Below are 19,909 nucleotides of genomic sequence, written 5' to 3'. Positions count from 1 at the left end.
GAGAGAGAGAGGGGCAGGCTCTCACCAGGACAACCAGCAGTATGGGGAAGCGGATGATCCACCAGTATCCCATATTGATGTTCTGTTCCCAGCACCTGGAGAGCAAATGGCTTCGGTGGTCAGTGACGGTGCATACATACATTTCTTTTTTTCTCTTTTTTTTCTTTTCAGGATTTGAAATATTCATTAACCTCTGCCCCTCCTCTGTCCCACCCATTCCACACACATCTTCAGATGAGCCTTTTATGATAGAAAAAATCTAAATACAGTGTATGACAATTGCTTGTGAATGGCAGAGTATATCTGCGGTGCTTTTGTCCAACTCTATTACCCGCTGTATGACATATAATGTTTTCCCATTTGCATATACTGTACATGATATAAAAAGCCTTGCACTCGTTCACTATAAAGGCCTGGCTGGCAGCTGTGATTTTTCCTGTAATTTTATGTATATTTAAAAGCAGTACAATGGCTTTGCATTTCCACCGTGTTCGGTTCCCGAGAAATTATCGGTAATGTTAGCAAAATCAGCCATAGCTGACATCAGAGCTTCAATTACACATAACTTTCATCCATTTCTATTATTATGTTCAGACTTCAAAGGAAAGTTGACCTGCATGCTGGCGCTCGGAAAATATCACATTTGTACTCAGCAATAACTCTTTACTGGAAGATTTTACATTCAACCTTCATCCCATAGCTGCTGGCATGCCATGAAAAAGCAGTAGCAGCAGTGGCAGCCATTTTAAAATTGCACTTTGGCCCACAATACGAAAGTAAACTTCAAAGTCTTTCATCTAGAACCGGGAGCATTAAAGGAAAGTTTGATTCCAGTCTTTTTTTTTAAATATTAGTGATGAAAGTCAGTCGATGACTAAGAGCCCCATACTCACTGTAACTTAGGGGGTTCAGCAGGCCAGAGCAAGAGGGGTTATTGTCACATTACATCACATTATGTCACACAAGCAAAGCAGACACATATCCATGGCAACTGAGATCAGCCTGTACACATTAGCCATGCACACAGGGGGATTAACTTAATCACAACACTTACTCCTCGTTTTCATACAGGTATTTCACCGTCACCCATGGCAACACGAATATCAGTGGAGTGCCTGTAAGACAGAAGATATACTGGAACACTGGCAGAAGAAAAATATCATTTTTTTTATTATCCCATCTCAGAGCCATTTTGCACACTCTTCTCTGACTCTGTCACCTTTCAGAGCAACCTGAACCATCCTAAGTTTCATTGCCTCCTCACCCCATCACTCTCTCCTGTTCAGTGGCAAGTCTCTACATTCCCCCAGCCTCTGAATCAACACATGCTCCTGCACACACGCAGAAATGAGGGGCCATCTTGGTCATATTTCAAACTTTGTTTGCATATATTCATATGCCATAGATAAAACACTCACACAGACTGTACATGCATACTTCTGTACACTCACGCATACACATGAAAAACACTGAGGGATATGCTCGTGAAACACTCACACGTACATATGTGAAAAACCTGCGCATACATGAATACTCCTGTGTACCCGTTTTTGCCTACAGAACGACTGCTGTTGGATGGATGTTTTTTCTTTTTCACACCATTCTCTAGAGACTGTTGTGCGTGAAAATCCCAGGAGATCAGCAGTTACTGAGATATTCAAATCACCCTGTCTGGCACCAAAAAACATTCCACAGTGAAAGTCACTGAGACCACATTTTTTTTCCCATTCTGATATTTGGTCTGAAAAACAGCTGAATCTCTTGACCATGTCTGCATGATTTTGTGCATTTAGTTGCTGCCACATGATTGGCTGATTGAATATCTGCATTAACAAGCTGGTGTACAGGTCTACCTAACAAAGTGCTCATTGAGTGTAGATATACAAGTGAATGAATGAATGAATATGCATGCACGCAAGCACACACACATGCACACACATGCACACACATGCACTGACCCCAGCCAATGCATAAGTAGATGTTGAAGTAGTTCCTTTCATTGAAGACAGTCACCACAAGCAGGTTGTGCAGGTAGATGCCCTCCACCAAAAGCCAATAATTGTTGGCCATGACACCGTACTGCATCAGCACCATGGCAATTCGGCATCCAATGGCCGTCTGGAAGTCAAACGCAAAAACACAGACACAAAGAACGACAACGTTTTGAACGAGGTTGAGGTGAGCCTGTCATATTTGAGTCATCCCAGTGCTCTCTGGCTCCCTCAGCTGGCCCCACTCTTTGCACCCCAGTAGTTACATTACATTACATTATTGGCATTAGTCAGACGCTCTTATCCAGAGCGACGTACAGTTGATTAGACTAAGCAGGAGACAATCCTCCCCTGGAACAATGCAGGGTTAATGGCCTTGCTCAAGGGCCCAACAGCTGTGCGGATCTTATTGTGGCTACACTGGGATTCAAACCACTGACCTTGCGTGTCCCAGTCATTTACCTTAACCACTACGCTACAGGCCGCCCACTAGTTGGCAGGAGGAAACACACCTTGTTGCTGCCCAGCTGCTCCATCTCGTAATCGGAGGCGATGTCGTGCATGACGTTGATGGAGGGCGGGTCGAGCAGCGCGTCTTTGACCAGGATGGACAGAGCCCGCAGGATGAAGGAGGCGAACAGGTTCATGTGAATGTTGTTCCGCATGCAGTGGAGTTTCCTGACAGGAACATGGCTTGATTAAATGGATGGGGCGGCTACTGCTGCTGACCCACCAACACCTGGTATTTTGTATACAGTTAGGGAGCAATACCGTGTTCCCCTTTGCCAAAAAGTTTTAACAAGAAAGATGTTTATAACATGCTGCCCAGTAACATATTTGGTTGTCAGCTCTTCCGTCACACATATGGTTTCTCATAGCCTGTTGGCAGCACAATTTGTGTCACCTCCCTTATCTCCTAATTTTTGCTGGTTTGCTGATACTCCCCCCAGCTCACACCGACTAAAGTACATTTTGACATATTTCTAAGCATAAAACTTTGGTTTGAATGTTGTCCTGCTTTGAGCCGTCAACTTTCTGAGCACTGTAATCTGTTACCATACAGAAATATTGGCCAGAGAACACCATCAAATATTTTCATAATGCGCTGAAGCTCAGGCCTTAGTACTGTTGGCGTGACCAGTGGTGCACAGAGTACAGCCTCCCATAAAGCAGGATCTGGCCTTTTTCTGGGATTAATAACTCTCAGTCTTGTCCAAATGAACTGCCAGGGCCATGGCATGGAAGTATTGCTCCAGCAGCATCAGGATTGGCAGGATTCCCTATATTAATTTCTTGCTCTCTCGCCTCCCTCCCCAGCTCTATCTCTAACTCCCGTCTCCACATGTATCTCTTACCTGAAGGCCACCAGGATGCCAAGTGCCATAATTAAGACCCCGAGGGACAAGGAGTAGCCCACCGTGTACATGGCTCTGAAGTTACTCAGGATTCTCCCATACTGGTTCTGCTGAAAGACACATACAAATAAATACATACAAACACAGACAGAAACATAGTAACAAATACACACAGATATGAACAAACACATACTCACGCAGATACAGGCAAACACACTGAGAAACACACACAGATATTAACAAGCACACATACTAAAAGACAGACGCATGCACACACACGCACACACACACACACACAACGCAGCTGATGACATCGCAATCACCACCGGTGAGATATAAAATACCAGCTCACATTTTGCCTCCACACTGGATGTGACAAGGGCGAATATTATGATGTTGAAGATGAAGGTTAACACATTTTAAGAGATTTGAAATGGAAAACCAACTGTAAAAAATCATGAGAATCACGTTAGTCCAGCATGGTGGATGGAGTTCTACACACCCACACCTGAAGCAGTCTCACCTGTTCCGGGTCGTCCTGCTCACACTCGCTAGCATTCTTCATCGGAAGCCACTGCCCACTCCAGTCGCATTCCCGATACACAAAGCCATGCTGGACTGAAACACACAAACACACAGTGTAACATACAGAGCCACATCATAGATACAGTACACTATGCCACACTGGACCCATACATGTGCACACACACACATACACAGTACTAATTCAAAGCACTGATCATTGAACCATATGCACACGCACACGCTTGCACACGCACTCGCACTCACAGGGATGCACACACACACACAAACACACAAACACACACACACACACACAAACAGTGTAACATACAGAACCGCATCACAGATACATTATGCCACACATTACGCCAGATTGGACTGACACCTGCACAAACACACACACACACCTTGGTGGTGCCATGGCAGGTACCAGGGACAGGATACGCTGATGGTGGAGTTGGGAAGGCCATCAGGCCAGCAGGCATACCGATCAAAAGTCCTGTTACACACCACACCTGAGAGAAAAGATTCAGTTATACACCAAACCTGAGAAAAAAGATTCAGTTACACACAAAACCTGGGATAAAAGATTCAGTTACACACCACACCTGAGAGAAAAGATTCAGTTACACACCACACATCTGAGAGAAAGGATTCAGTTACACACCACACATCTGAGAGAAAAGATTCAGTTACACACCAAACCTGGAAAAAAAGATGCAGTTACACACCACACCTGAAAAAAAAGATTCAGTTACACACCAAACCTGAGAAAAAAGATTCAGTTACACACCACACACCTGAAAGAAAATATTCAGTTACACACCAAACCTGGAAAAAAGATGCAGTTACACACCACACCTGAGAAAAAAGATTCAGATACACACCAAACCTGAGAGAAAAGATTAATTTACACACCACACCTGAGAAAAAAGTTTCAGTTACACACCACACATGCGATAAAAGATTCAGTTACACACCAAACCTGAGAAAAAAGATTCAGTTACACACCAAACACCTGAGAAAAAAGATTCAGTTACACACCACACCTGAGAAAAAAGATTCAGTTACACACCACACCTGAGAAAAAAGATTCAGTTACACACCAAACACCTGAGAGACAGGACAGAAAATAATAAAAACTGAGGGGATCCTGCTCTTTCACCTGCTCTTTCTCCTCCAGTCTTGCCTCTTCTCGTTCTCATTTTCTCCACTTTTATCTGTATGCTTATCTTTTTTATTGTCTGTCTATGCCTCTTTGATTCTCTTTTCCCCTTCTCTTTTCTCTCTTCTCTTCTTTCACTTCAAACCTCCTCCTAATCTCCCCTGCCGCTTGTCTTCCTGCATTATGAAACTGTAAATACACCATGCTCTGCTCTCTACAGCATAGCAGGTGCTGGAGACTATATTCTGCCTACAGGAGTTTTCACTGCAAATCATTTCCTTTCAAACACCTCACTAGCCTTTGAGGTACTGCCACTGCTGAACACTTAATATCAGTTCTAAGAAGACCTTTTTAAAAACATTTTTTCATGCTGAGCTCTGATAGCTGAAGAGGGCAATGGTTAAAATGACATCACAGTTTATGACATCACCATCTATGATGAGAGTTGGTGAAAACACAGTCAAAGATGAGACAGCAGATGGAGGCTCACCAGCGGGGAGGGGCTCCCTGCTTATGTTGTGGTTGCACTCATCCTTGTACATCCCCCATCTTTCCATCAACGTCTTCAGGATTTTAGCATGGTGGACCTACGGGAGAGAGCATTTCCCATAACCATTTAAGCAGTGCGAGCGACTGCCCTCTTTACAATGCTTAAACCACTTCAGGGCACCAAGGATGAATTAAAATTGGGCTCATAGCAAAAACATGGCACACTAAAGAAGTACCCACGCAGTATCCGATCTCTGAGGCTATCTCTCACCAAAAGCAGCACATATTAAAGGAGGGGAAGAGTATCATGTCAGAGTTTAGGCCTGCTTTCCATCCTTCATAACTCTCCGCTCAGATTCCACAGCCTTGGGTCCTGCCCCACGCCACTTCTCGTATTTATCTTGTGAATGATATTAAGTCTTTGTTTGGACTATGAGGATGATGAAAAATGGCCCGTGGAGACTGGTAGTTTCAGGGCCCTGTGTTTTAGTGCGCTGGATTTCCAGAGCTTGCAGCAGAATATGTACACAGGACATGCTGTTTCAATGGCTGAGTATAAACAGTCTCTATTTCATCTCACATCAATCAGGGGAATGCACTTTTACGGAATACGCTGGAGCGAGAGGCAGCCAGATTCCAGACGGTCTCCCTGAGGATTGAGGATTTTACGATTTCAAGATTCAGTGCCGTTCCGCCGGGTGAACCACCCACTGTTTGCAGGCCCATGTAAACACGTATTGACTATCGGCAGGGAAGTCAGCGGTCGTGTCTACCATGGCGTACTCAGCAGCTCCCACAACCTATTTGCTAATAAAAATATTGGCACAAAATAACAAAAACATCCGCAGTGGCCATTCCCCCCCCGATGGCAACTAGCAAAAACAAAATGTGTGCCTGTGAGGGTATGTGTGAGTGTGTACCCAACTAACAATTTTTGGTTTTCTGAACGTTTAGAACATTTTCTGAAGGTTAGTTTTGCTGCCTACAAAGTGTGAAGTTTTCTGGGAGTTCTTACTGCAACGTTGCAGTAATGTTATATTACAGTTTTTTACAATCGTTTTCACACTTGTCTCAATACCATGTCCACTTTTTCAAAACACTTAACATATTCACCATATCATTGGACTATGTGAACTAAACTGTGGATATTTTTGCATTACTTTCATACTAAAGGCATTCAATCACCACTTCTTCCAAAATTCATGAATACCTCTCTCAGTCAGTGTTCACTACCAGCAAAAGTTTGTACAAATACAGCAAATTTTGCAGACATTTAGATACTCTGTTCAAAACAGTTAACTTTCAGTTCAAAACCCAATACAATTCTGATCATTGTGGAAGGAAATATGCTGCATTTTGGCAGATAAATGAAACTATATGCTTGAAATATGTAAGACAGATCATTCTGATTTGAGCAGAAAGTTTATTCAGTTTATTCATTTTTTTACCATCTATACAAAAGTGATCATACTTGCATTGAAATGTGCATGTATATAGGGTAGTTGTCACTGAAGAGATTTTTCCGCTATGTGAGTGTTTGTGAGTGTGAGTGAGTGTGTGTGAGTTTGTGTGTGTGTGTGTGTGTGTGTGTGAGTGTGAGTGTGAGTGTGTGTGAGTGTGTGTGTGTGTTCTGCTCTAACCTGGATGCTGGTGGAGAGCGTGAGCAGGGTCAGGAGTGTGTGTGTGTGTGTGTGTGTGTGTGTGTGTGTGTGTGAGTGAGTGAGTGAGTGTGAGTGTGAGTGTGAGTGTGAGTGTGAGTGTGTGTGAGTGTGAGTGTGTGTGTGTGTGTGTGTGAGTGTGAGTGTGTGTGTGTTCTGCTCTAACCTGGATGCTGGTGGAGAGCGTGAGCAGGGTCAGGAGTGTGTGTGTGTGTGTGTGTGTGTGTGTGTGTGTGAGTGTGTGTGTGTTCTGCTCTAACCTGGATGCTGGTGGAGAGCGTGAGCAGGGTCAGGAGGAACACCTGTGACATCCCTTATTCCTGCTGCCCACGCAGAGAGAGGAGCCGCATACAGGCTCACCACCTGAGAGAGAGAGAGAGAGAGAGAGAGAGAGAGAGAGAGAGAAAGATGGAGAGAGGGAGAGAGAAAGATGGAGGGAGGGGGAGAGGGAGGGAGGGAAACAGAGAGATGGAGGAAGAGAGAGAGAAGGAGGGGGTGAGAGCGATGGAGGGGGAGAGAGATGGAAGTGAAGGGAAGAGAGAGAGAGACAGAAAGGGGGGATAGGAGGGGGGACATCATCACTCCTGCCTGTGCCATGGAGTCTACACACACACACAGAGGACAACAGGAGGTTATCTCTTTCCACCTGACATCCACACACTGCTCGGGTCCCACAGTGGCGTGAAACAGACGGCACCCCACCATCACTAACACCATCACTAACACTTATCCAGACCGCATGCACACGGCACCACACAGGCTTTATGCTTATACTCTTTAGTCCACGATAATATTACATTTATCTTCATTATCATAATCCTCCATCATTATCAAGACATGTTAGACAATGAAAGATCACAGAAGTTAAGATCACAACACTCATAAGACACAATTAGACACTGTAAAACTTAAAAAGACCCTATAATTATAAAATACCACATTTTCTATCTCACTACTTACACATTCTATAGTGTCTTGCACACACCTGGGAGGACAATATACATGCGCAGTCACTGGACTGACTCATATTAACTGCAGGGTGACACTATGGGTACAGAGCCCATGAATACAGTATGTGTGTGTTCACCCTATGAATCTAATAAGGAACAGACCCCTGGGTATATGGCCACATGATCTCAGGGCTCTTCTCTTTAACTTGTTGTGTCTACACACTTCAGTGGCCCTAAGTGGCTTATCTCAGTGACACAGCAGGACACATTCTCACAGTGTGTCACAAGTGGACAGTATCTTTTCTCAGTGTTACTGTCTCATTGTGTCAGTGCTGCAGTTAGACACTATCTTATCTTAGTGCCAGTGCTGTAGTTGGACACTAGCTTTTCTTAGTGTCAGTGTATCAGTGTGTCAGTACTGCAATTAGACACTATCTTTTCTTAGTGTCAGTGTATCAGTATGTCAGTACTGCAGTTGGACACTATCTTTTCTTAGTGTCAGTGTATCAGTATGTCAGTACTGCAGTTGGACACTATCGTTTCTTAGTGTCAGTGTATCAGTGTGTCAGTACTGCAGTTAGACACTATCTTTTCTTAGTGTCAGTGTATCAGTGTGTCAGTACTGCAGTTAGACACTATCTGTTCTTAGTGTCAGTGTATCAGTGTGTCAGTAGTGCAGTTGGACACTATCTTTTCTTGATGTCAGTGTATCAGTGTGTCAGTGTTGCAGTTTTCATTGCTCAAATGAGGTCATAAATCAATGAGAGCGGTCTGTGGGTTGAACCAATGGAAATGTTATGTCTACTGCTCCCCACGTTAGGTAGGAGAAGAGCAGAACTGCTGGTTTGAGAAATAGTTCACACACTTCACAGAGGAAGAGGGAAGTAGTGTGGAAACATCCTAACGGTCAGTGACACAGATGAGATAATTGGAGTGTCAGTATGTGTGATTAGATATGTGTGTGGTACACTGAAGCAAAACACTGACACAGCATAGATAAAAGCTGTGTGGGTGTGTATGTGCATGCATCTCCACAGGCGACGGCCACTCACCTTTGCATTCTTGCATGCCCCACAGCTCTTCAGTCGAAGTTGGAGAACGGAACGAAATCTGAAACGTTTCTGCAAAAAACCCCTTTACCATGGAAACATTTTTGGCAAAAAAACGTTTCAGATTCCATTCTGTTCCAGTCTCTCTATAGGCACACCCATTTTTGTTTGTAAAAAGAGAAACTTTTTTTTTTCTTTTCTTTTTTTTTTTCAAGTACTTCATTTAGAAATTTTCATGTTTATCAGCTCACGTCAGGGCAGAACAGCAGTACCCCATCGTGGCTTTGAACCCATGATGCTTCTGGGCTGTAAGACCAGCTCCTGCCCCACTGTTGCAGGGATTCTGATTCTGAAGCACAGTGTTAAAATCTATTCAGTATAATATTATGGAACTTAAATACATATAGTAAATAACCCTAATTAACACAGATAGTGGCTGGAACGAAAACACGCATTGAGGTGACCTCTGCAGGACAACTGCACGTGGCTCCGCCATCTGGCCAAAAAGCACATAATTGACGTCACAACACAGTGAAAGCACCCAGTGTTCCAGACACAAGACAATGTGAAACGTGAACATTTCCAGTAAGTGCATTACAGACTCGCTTTACTCTCTCTAAAACACGGCATATCAGAGACTGAAAAGAAAAGCACATCAGAATAAGTACCTGAGTTAGCGTTGGGACCATAAATAAATACCAATAATAAATAATAAAAATAAAAAGCAGGGTTTCTCCACCCCTCTCCCAGGGGAGAAAGCAGGTGTGGTGGCGGTTACTGAAAGCACACAGTTTTCCAGCCCCAAGAACAGTGCTGAATGCCACATCCCCTGCGCCGGTGTAGTAATGCAGCATCGCCGTAATGCAGTAACGCAGTAATGCATCCTTGCAGTAATGCAGTAACACAGTAATGCAGCATCACAGTAATGCAGTAAAGCAGCAATGCAGTATTGCAGCGTTGCAGTAATGCAGTAACACAGTAATGCAGCGTCGCAGTAATGCAATAACACAGTAATGCAGCATCGCAGTAATGCAATAACACAGTAATGCAGCATCGCAGTAATGCAGTAACGCAGTAATGCAGCATCGCAGTAATGCAGTAGCGCAGTAACGCAGTAACGCAGTAATGCAGCATCGCAGTAATGCAGTAACGCAGTAATGCAGCATCGCAGAAATGCAGTAACGCATTAATGCAGCGTCGCAGTAATGCAGTAATACAGTAATGCAGTAACGCAGCGTCGCTGAACAGCCTGCACTGCCGCAGAGGAAGAGTATCCCTCACATCGCAGACAAAAGCTCGCCCGGAGGAAACACTGCCTTTGTCATGCTGCCAACCACTCTGCATTTTGCAGCAAACTGCATTCAGGATATATACAAAACACACACACACACACACACACACAAACGGACAAACGCATAACCACCACACGCAATGGCCAGATTCTTAACACACTACCCTACTCACACGTTTACCCAGCTGGCAGATGGGTACAATGAGTAACCAGCCAGGAGAGGGGGCACAACAAGGGCTTTCCCGCAAGTCAGCCTTTCAACCCCATTCGCCGAAAGGCACAGAGTCAAGAGTCCATTCCGCAGTCTGAAATGACCACTCATTAACCAGACTGCAAATTGTGGTCAGCCAAGGACAGAACAGTCATACAGCACAATCAATAGGGAACATAAACACACAACCAAATTCTAACAATAACAATACAGTTAATATTAACAGTGGTGCCATGTTTACATGTTATATGTGCAGCTGGATCAAACCAATCCTCATTCGGCATTATGAGGAGTCATATTTCCCAGCAAACAGTTCCATTTAAGACAAATACACATATAAAAATAAACATGCTCCTTCCTTATCCAAAATAGTGTCCAAGACACTATAATAATACATTCTACTTATGGCTATTTTAATTTCAAAAGTCTGGCAAAATGACGATCTATCCATCTAAAATTAAACAAAAATATGTTTTAATATTCAAAATAAATTATTGGTTTTCAAAGTGAACATAAATAATATGTGATATGTAATAAATTATATTATACGTTGGCCTAAATGGACCCTACACTGTACAATATATTTTGTACCATGATGTATGAGATACAGGTCAGCTTCACTGAAGCCTTTCCCAGTAGGAAAAACTATTAACAGTAAGACTTTGGCCTGTCCGTAACCCTCTCTCTAAACACAACCAACAGTGCTGGTGCTGGTGTTGGTGGCTTTACAGCTTCTGAAGAGGCAGTAATCCTCCAATTAATTTAACAAGGTCCTTAAGAGCCCAGAACCCCACAGAACGTCCGTTCCCAGAGTTTTAATGAGAACTGCTGTGTGACAGAGCATTACTGCGGACAGGTCACAGATCAGCGAGAGGGCAATACATTCACAAGTCTAACTGCTTTCTCACACTGGCCCAAACCCTCCATGACTGACAGGGGGAGAGAGAGATTTATAGTGATTACATTTGTACAATTTTGGTTTTTGTGTGTGTATTTGTGTGTGCATGTGTGTGTATGAGAGCGTTTGTGGTACGCTGAAGCAAAACACTAACACAGCATGGACAAAATCTGAAAAACAGATCTCTGTTTAAATGCAGCTACAGCACCAAACCGTCAATGTGAGCAAACTTCTCTGGAGGACGCCCAACAGTGCTCTCTCTCTCTTTACCTCTCTCCATCACACACACACATACACACACACACACATACATGCATACCTGCACACACATACACAACCACAAATGTGTCCTATTATGTCTTTCCAGATGCTTTCTCTCTGAGTGTCTTCTTATCCATCACTGCCTGATGACATCACTTATCCCATTATTGACATTCTTGGCAGAGGAAGCACATTGTTACCGAGGGGAGTCTATTGTACGTTCCTTCTGTCACACTGGGTCCATTTGGACAGCTGGATATGAGGCTTCCCAGAGGATGCACCGAGAACAAGGCCAAAGCTGCACTGTCGCATTGGAGAACTGAACCTTCAACGATTCAAAATGGCCTCTGCAGCACAGCGCTGACATCGTGCCGCCCTCCCCAGCCCTGAGACTATAGGGCCACAAGGGTGTGATTTTACTGGGTGGTGGGGGCATTTGTGGGGCAGGAATGCAGAGAGTACGGTTTAAGGCAACACAGTCGGTGACAGCTATAAACCATAATGATTATCATCTATGCAGTGTTTTCCGTCAGTCAGAGCAGAGAAAGATATTTTTCTTAAAAGCACGTGCAAAGTGCATGACCTCTGCTGTGAAATATACATATACATACGTCTGTTCGTGCATGTGTATATACACCATAGAGAGAGAGAGAACCAGACAGACAGAGACAGACACTGAACGTTCACTGAACTCTGGTCAGAACGATGCTGGAGGCTGTTCTCTGGTCAAGGTGTTATGCAGCCTGGAAATGCTGACCTCAGATCAGTGTGATGCAATACAATTCAGTCTTTTGCCAAGAAAGGCACGAGAGGAAAAAGTTGCCCCCTGGACAAGTTTTCCAAAGCAACCAATGATTGACCAAATCACAACTTCCTTCCCTGCACCTTTCTGAGAAACCCTTTTTAAGTTTTTAATCATTGCACTAGTAGAGATGGGAATCATTAAACTGTGTGTATGGATTTTTGGGGTGGACTCAGTTCACGGGGCCAGAGTGTCTGATGTCAGGCAAGGAGGGTGAAACTAAAAACTGTCATAGCCCTCTCTGACATGCCTACCAACACCAAGATACACAACTATCTGCCCACACCCCAGAAACAACAGCAGGGTTAGGGGCAATTCTGTTTTCAATAAATGACATAACTGGTATTTAGCACACACCTTAAATCAGAATGACAATTTGTACATAGTATCCAGTACAGCTCGGTACATATTAAATACATTCAGGTTGTTCAAGGGGACGACAGCACTGCCTATTTGGAAAAAGAACCAGCAACCTTTCTTTCAGAAGCCCAATCCCTTCCCTATAATACTACTATTACAGTGTCACCCAATTCACAAAATGACTATAAAATGAGTATCATTGGAATTTTTCAATTCATTAATTTAATTTATATTCATTTTGGGGACTGAGCTGAAAGTGTTCAATTCTTGAAGATCCACATGTCTCGAAATGAACATGCACACAAACACACATGGACACACATGAACACACAGGCACACACACGCAGGCAAAAACACACACACACAAACACACACAAGGCAGAACCAAACCTACAGCGAGTAGAATGATGAATGTCCCATCCACCCCAGCGCATTACAGAAGAGATAATCCACACGTATAAGAGCACTGTTAGTGCTACAGCAGTGTTTGAGCGTTCAACAACCCTGTTAGTATCAGACAGGCCTCTCCATAGCCAGAACTGTAAAGGGCCCTCACAGGCTGCTCTCTTCTCTCGAGGTCCCAGAGTCCCTGACAGAAAGTTTAGTTTACAGGGCACGCACATACACAGTCACACACATGCACACACCACACACGCACACATGCGCACACCACACACGCACACACACACACACACGCACATACAGTCAGACCACTTTTCTCCTTCCTCTTTCAGCCAACATGTAACCTTCTACTGGAGCAACAATTTCCCCATTTTCTTCAGTTGAATTCAGTGAAATAGATCATCTCGACACATTCATTTCACATCTTGTCATTCCATACTATGTCAATAATAGCCACATTCAGAAAATTGTGGGTAGTTTGCAATATATAATTGTAATTTTGTATATTCATAGATACATATTCTTGCGATTAGAGTACATGACCATATGTAAATCCTATCAAACGCATGACATTTTTGCATTGATCAAAGATTTATTTCTAATTTCTTAAATCATATTTCAAGTTTATGTATACTGTGTTTCCCTGGGGCAGCTTGAGCTTTCTGAACCACACCGGAGGCAAACGGTCGAGGAGCTTTGGGTCGGCGTGAGGAAATCCAGTAACACGCTATTTTTTGGCCCCGGGGGCAGAAGCCGCAGGTTCACGGCAGGGTCAGCGAAGGGACAGGGTAAAATACACAGCGGACTGGGGATCATTAAAACGCCCGAGGAAAGCGCTGTGTCGATACGAGTGAGCGCATCAGCGCGCGCACCCGTGCTTAAGCCAACGCCGATTCTGTCTTCAGCCCCCGCGCAACCACGCTGCGGAGACGTGAACCGGAAACTACACACATCCACGAGCACTGCTAATTTATGTTTACTGCCTTCAGACGTGTGCGAAAAACTGAAAGCCCTCGCTTACATTACAGGAGGAGAAGAAAGAACGACTCCCAGCTGCTTTGAGCTACCATCCAGTCCAGAGGCCCTAATTGAATAGACCCCCCCCCCCCCCCAAAAAAAGAGCCATTTACACAGTGTTAAATATGGGGGTGATGTGGGGCCGGTGGGGCCCTATGGGGGTGCAGCATGGGGCCCCTGCCGCGGTCAGTGTCAGTGCCCGACTGCCCTGGGGAAGCTGCCGACTCTGGGTCGGTCTGAAAGACGACTACAAGCGCACTGCACCCAGCCCAAGCCCAAGACACGACGCAAACCACAGGACCCAAAATGGCGGCACGATCCCGCTCATCGTTACCAGCAGTCCTGACGATGAGGGAAAAGCTGTCTTTTGGCACGAGATTACACTCCCAGTGGGGTGGTTCAAGAATCAAACAGCTACACCATGGCAGACAATCGTGAGTGAGCACTGCATGCGTGGGACCAGCAACCAGGGCCAGGTACTCCGAGGACCACTGTGCTGGGGGCTCTACTGCCAACAGGAACTTCAGTCAATGGAGAGGGAGGAAGGATGAGAAAGAGAGAGAAGTGAACTAAACCGGAGGCCATGTTTACATTCTATGGTTGGTTTCAATATTTCTTTTGATAACTGTGCTTCCCTGTTTTTTACTTTGTCATTACAATCACGTTTCTTTCAGCATCTATTGGTTTGTATGTGCAAATAGCACTTTTTGAAATGTGATGTTTGTTCATGCTCTAACAGACTCAGGGGCAGGTTCCCTCATCGCTCTGACTACACTTTAACTGCTGATTCCCAAGATAGTAAGCTTGGTATTACATGATAGTCCCATCTGTGGTTTACATTTAAACATTCCAAGTGAAGATGTCCAATTAATAGAGAGAGGAATGTGGCCAAGGACAATACCAGTGGCAATGAAAGTTCCCACCTGGCCACACTAGAAAGCAATATTCAGAAAGCAATACTGAAACTGAGCGTCTGGTTACTGCAGAACTGCAGTCTGTGCTAAGACCAGCTGTGTGTGTGTGTGTGTGTGTGAGAGAGAGAGAGAGAGAGAGAGAGAGAGAGAGAGGGTGGTAGGGAGAGAAAAAGAGAGGCAGACAGATAGTAAAGATGTAGATACAGAGATAGAGGCATAGAGATGGAGAGATAGAGAGGAGGAACGGAGTGAAGGCAGCCGTGTAAAAGCGCACGTGCCACAGGGACTGACGGACTGAAGCAGAGCTCTGTCTCCATTACTGCACATGTGCTCCTCTCGCTTTCTTCCTTTGCCTCTCACCCTGCCCACCATGTCCATTTCATTCTGTTCTTTACCACGAGCTGCTGGTCGAAAACACAGGTCCACATGATGTTCCATAGACTGTATATTGCACCCGTAAACTTATAGGGCCATTAGTACTGCCATTCACACACACACACACACACACACACATACACAGGCACATACATACACAGGCATACCTATAGGCACATGCACACACACCCACAAACACACACACACCCACAAACACCCACAAACACACACACACACGCACACAAACACACACACAAATCCACAAATACATGCACACACGTCTAAAGCAAGCCTGAGGGCTGCAGCTCAGAGATGTTTTGCTGTGTGGAATTATCTGTGTGATGGACCATTACCCCTGTCCTTACGTGTCCCTACTATCATTGTGCAAAGTTCCAGCTTACAGACAGCACTTTGCAAAGTCGTGTCAAATATGTTTATCAAAACCACAAACACCGAAACCCAAGAATCCTTCTGTACACAGACAGGCGCACACACACACACACACACACACACCCTCCAGGAACAACAGAGTGCTTCTCCTAGTTCAAGAGCCAAGTTCCATTCTAAAACACCAGAGGAGTAAATCAAATAAAAATAAAAACTTCCCTGTGCCATATTTAAGCCCTACAAACCAGGACATCAACCAGTCTCATTCAGAAAACCAGAACCTCAATCAACACCCTCACCAAGCCGCACTCCAGCATTTTGCTTTTTCATGTGACTGAACTAGAAAGAAATATAACAGTCTACATACTTACATGACCCTAAATGAAACGAGGAATACAGAGAGACTAAAAATTAATCAGATAATTATTTGTGGTTGCCTGTAGCTTGGGCTGGAGGGGGGTTGTCCCCTGCTTAGTCTAATCAACAGTTTTATGTGATAATGCGCTACAATACAAGACATTTGATTTCAAGCGCCTTAGCCTGCAGAGGTGTACTCCTCACATGCAAACCAGGCCGGACAGTCACAGCTGCTGTTGTTGGCCATGGCTACGCCACCAGGTGAATACAGCCAGGAATCCCAGGAAACCACAGACAAGCCCATAAGCTGGCAGTGGCCATCAGGAAGAGAGGAGCCTATCTTGCAGCTGACACAAGCTCTCTCCTGTAGTTCTACATGGCCTCAAGGTAAAATGGTCACTGGCTGGCAGTGTCCAAGTTTTGGCGGGAGAGCTCCAGCCGAACGGGTACAGTTGGAGCAGTAACGACAGGCCCAGACGGAGATTCCAGAGGGGGAGGGCGATAATACGAATGTTTAAGTTAATACGTGTCACTTTTTTAAGAGCAGTCTGCACAAAGTCAGCGGGCGAAAGCTAAGCCGCGGGGCACAGCGACACAAGGCCGGAACATTATCGCTAAACAGACAGAGCTTCCCTTTGTTCCAGCGGGGCTAATCAGCCGAGACGTGAACATGGCTTTCGCTGTCTGTCTGGCAGACGGCAGAATGGCGACGCCCGCCGCGGGCCGTCCGCCCGTCTCCCAGGAGACGACGTCGCTCAGGGCATGCAGCCGGACGCTCAGCCGACAACGTCTCGCTGCACTTTTGCGACATCAAACGGAACAGAACTAAAAATAATCCTGCGGCTTTGACTTCATTGTCCTCGGAGAGGATATACTTGTCACGTCTCATAGAGAAGTGAAACTGAACATCGGGGACATATAAAACAGCGGACAAAATTACAGTGTGCTGTATACCGCCAGAGAATTCTACTGGATAACTGTATTGACACTTGCATGGTGCAACAGAGCCCTATGGCCCTGCTATGAAGTAGCCCCAAACGCAGCCGTGGGTCATTCTTTTCCCCCCTCTCCGCCATTTTCTCTAACCCTCACTCCTCATCTATGCTGCGGCAGCTGCCTAACCAGGGGTTAACATCCGTCCAAATTGTTTTGTATTTGGGAATATTACTGCTGGAATTTTTTTTGCCTATATTTGTTTTTGTGCATATTCTTGTGGAGGCACGCAATGAATATATTTTTGCACTTTTGGGCTAATAAGAGGCAGCCCCAAACCTCACTGCTTTGCCGTTCAGTCTTCAGTCTTTTGGGCACTCACCAAGCCTACCTGACCACACCCTGTGATGTGCGACAGTATGGAACAATGCTCCATGACAGAGTAGAGTAACAAAGCGGTAGGTACATAGATGGGCTGGGTTAATGAGTACACATGAAGTCAGGTAAGGAAGCGCTAATGATAGCTTAGCAACATAACAATAACAGGGTTTTGATATCTGCATCTCCAGAGAATTATTGGGTTTTAATTACAGAATCACTCGGGGTGACCTTGACTTTGTTCATGCTAAATTATGCCAAATTAGTTTCAGTAGAAATGTTCTTTTACAGTACATGAACATCCCACCGAAAGAGCAGACAAACCGTAACTTGAAGCACAGGTAGGAAATGCCCACGTTATACGCACCTTAGCACGCGCAAGGAAGCAGCACTGTTTACTTAGCACAATGCCTGTAACCAGCAGTAACAGTTAAAAATGATAACAGTGGAGAGAACTGTAAATAATTACAGCTTATCCACAGCTTATCCACATCAAACAATGTCTTTTCATTTGACATTTCATCCACTTTGCTTCAAACACACTGATGAAGTCAACATTTGTCAACTTCACTTACAATTAAAATAAAAAGTAGAAAATTATTTTCAAACACAGTTTGAGTTCAGCAGTCAAACTGAATCTGAAAAGTTTAATGCCTGAAATTATTTGTAAGTCAAAGTTAAGGACAAGTGTTGATTGGATACAGGCTATTATCTCTGTGTCATTAAAAAAATAAAAAGTCTGAGCCACTTCCAATTCCCTCAAACGACCTGGTAATTTCACCCACAAATGTAATAAACAAGCCATCACTTCAAACTGATTGTTTCCCCTGTTTGCCTTAGAGTCTTATATGTGTGACCATCCACAGAACAGCACACATGGGGGAATATATAAGATCAGGCACAATGACCTCAATTAGGTGAGTTTTCCACAGGGAAGCTGCAATACCTGTCCTCTCAATTCCCACTGCCCCAAAATGTATATGCATTATTTTCACAGAAATTACATAAAAGTGCACAAAACGATAATGGCTTCAAACTGAGGTACCACTGCAACGTGCAATGGGTTCTAATTGGGTCACGACCCACTAAGAACCTGATCGGACGGAGAAGGACTTCCTCTGTGGGGAGAATGGAAGTACACAGCGACTCCTGCAGCAAGGCACAGCCAAGCGAGGTAAACTACAGCTGGATGAGCGGTGAGATAAGTACAGCGAGATAACCGGCTGCTCATGGTAAATGGTTGTCATTTATATAGCGCCTTTATCCAAAGCGCTGTACAATTGATGCTTCTCATTCATCCATTCATACACACACTCACACACCAACGGCGATTGGCTGCCATGCAAGGCGCCGACCAGCTCGTCAGGAGCATTTGGGGGTTAGGTGTCTTGCTCTTGGACACTTCGACACAGCCCGGGCGGGGGATCGAACCGGCAGCCCACCGACTGCCAGACGAATGCTCTTACTGCCTGAGCTCATGGTCTCTCTCACGCGCCATTTTGAAAGCAGGAGGGGGCTGAGCCTTCGTAGTGGGGCGAGAATCATAGAGGTCCATGTCACAATCCTCCGTTAGCATGGACGTTCAGGTGGTACTCACCAGGGAACGGACTGAAATCAGCTGGCCGATGACAGGGTGTGTATATGGGTATACAGTGTGTGTGCGTGTGTGTGTGTGTGTGTGTGTGTGTGGGGGGGTAATCTTTGAGAGGCTTTTATTTCAAAAATAATTAATAGAACAGCATTACAAGGGCGTGAATCAACTCTGAAAGAATACCTCTACAGTGATTCATTCTAGAAATATCTGATAACATTCCTACTCATTGCACACAGCAACTGAGCTTCTGCCAACGGAAGTGGAGCAGGGAAAAATAAAAATACAATCTGTGTGTAGTCACTCTGATGTAAATCGCTCAGAGAAACATACTCCCCTCATACATTTGTCCCTCCTTCCCAAATCCCTATCCCCAAGCTCTGCAGTCTAAGCTGCTCAAAATTGAAAATTAAGCATTCAAATTTAAACCCTTTGACATGAACGACCAAAAAAGCAGATTTCCAAGCAGCGGATGAGCATGTCCATTTTTAAAGAGGAGGAAAAAATAAAGAATCAGAAGGATTTGATTAAAAACCCCAAAACAGCTCTCGCT

At 44.6% G+C, this 19,909-nt stretch overlaps 1 protein-coding gene across 4 annotated transcripts in view; it reads right to left on the bottom strand.

Moving 5' to 3' along the window:
- Nucleotides 1-19,909, bottom strand: part of LOC133114867 (glucagon receptor-like) — a 37,393-nt gene that overhangs the window by 3,117 nt on the left and 14,367 nt on the right. Inside the window, exons 1-10 of one of the 4 annotated variants that reach the window (XM_061224549.1) lie at nucleotides 13,397-13,568; nucleotides 7,441-7,543; nucleotides 5,524-5,620; nucleotides 4,276-4,383; nucleotides 3,870-3,964; nucleotides 3,347-3,456; nucleotides 2,504-2,669; nucleotides 1,959-2,118; nucleotides 1,055-1,115; nucleotides 26-95 (exon numbers count right to left, since the gene is read on the bottom strand). In XM_061224549.1, the coding sequence (XP_061080533.1) occupies nucleotides 26-95; nucleotides 1,055-1,115; nucleotides 1,959-2,118; nucleotides 2,504-2,669; nucleotides 3,347-3,456; nucleotides 3,870-3,964; nucleotides 4,276-4,383; nucleotides 5,524-5,620; nucleotides 7,441-7,491 (918 nt within the window). In that variant the 5' untranslated portion in view covers nucleotides 7,492-7,543; nucleotides 13,397-13,568. Of the gene's footprint in view, nucleotides 1-25; nucleotides 96-1,054; nucleotides 1,116-1,958; nucleotides 2,119-2,503; nucleotides 2,670-3,346; nucleotides 3,457-3,869; nucleotides 3,965-4,275; nucleotides 4,384-5,523; nucleotides 5,621-7,440; nucleotides 7,544-9,182; nucleotides 9,226-13,396; nucleotides 13,569-19,909 lie in introns of those variants that run through there. The other 3 variants (XM_061224552.1, XM_061224551.1, XM_061224550.1) reach the window with 3 other exon arrangements.

This window comes from Conger conger, chromosome 16 (genome assembly GCF_963514075.1).
Source record: "Conger conger chromosome 16, fConCon1.1, whole genome shotgun sequence".
NCBI classification, from domain to species: domain Eukaryota; kingdom Metazoa; phylum Chordata; class Actinopteri; order Anguilliformes; family Congridae; genus Conger; species Conger conger.
The sequence above is the reverse complement of the archived record's forward strand: the minus strand, read 5'-3'. Positions and strand labels throughout refer to the sequence as shown.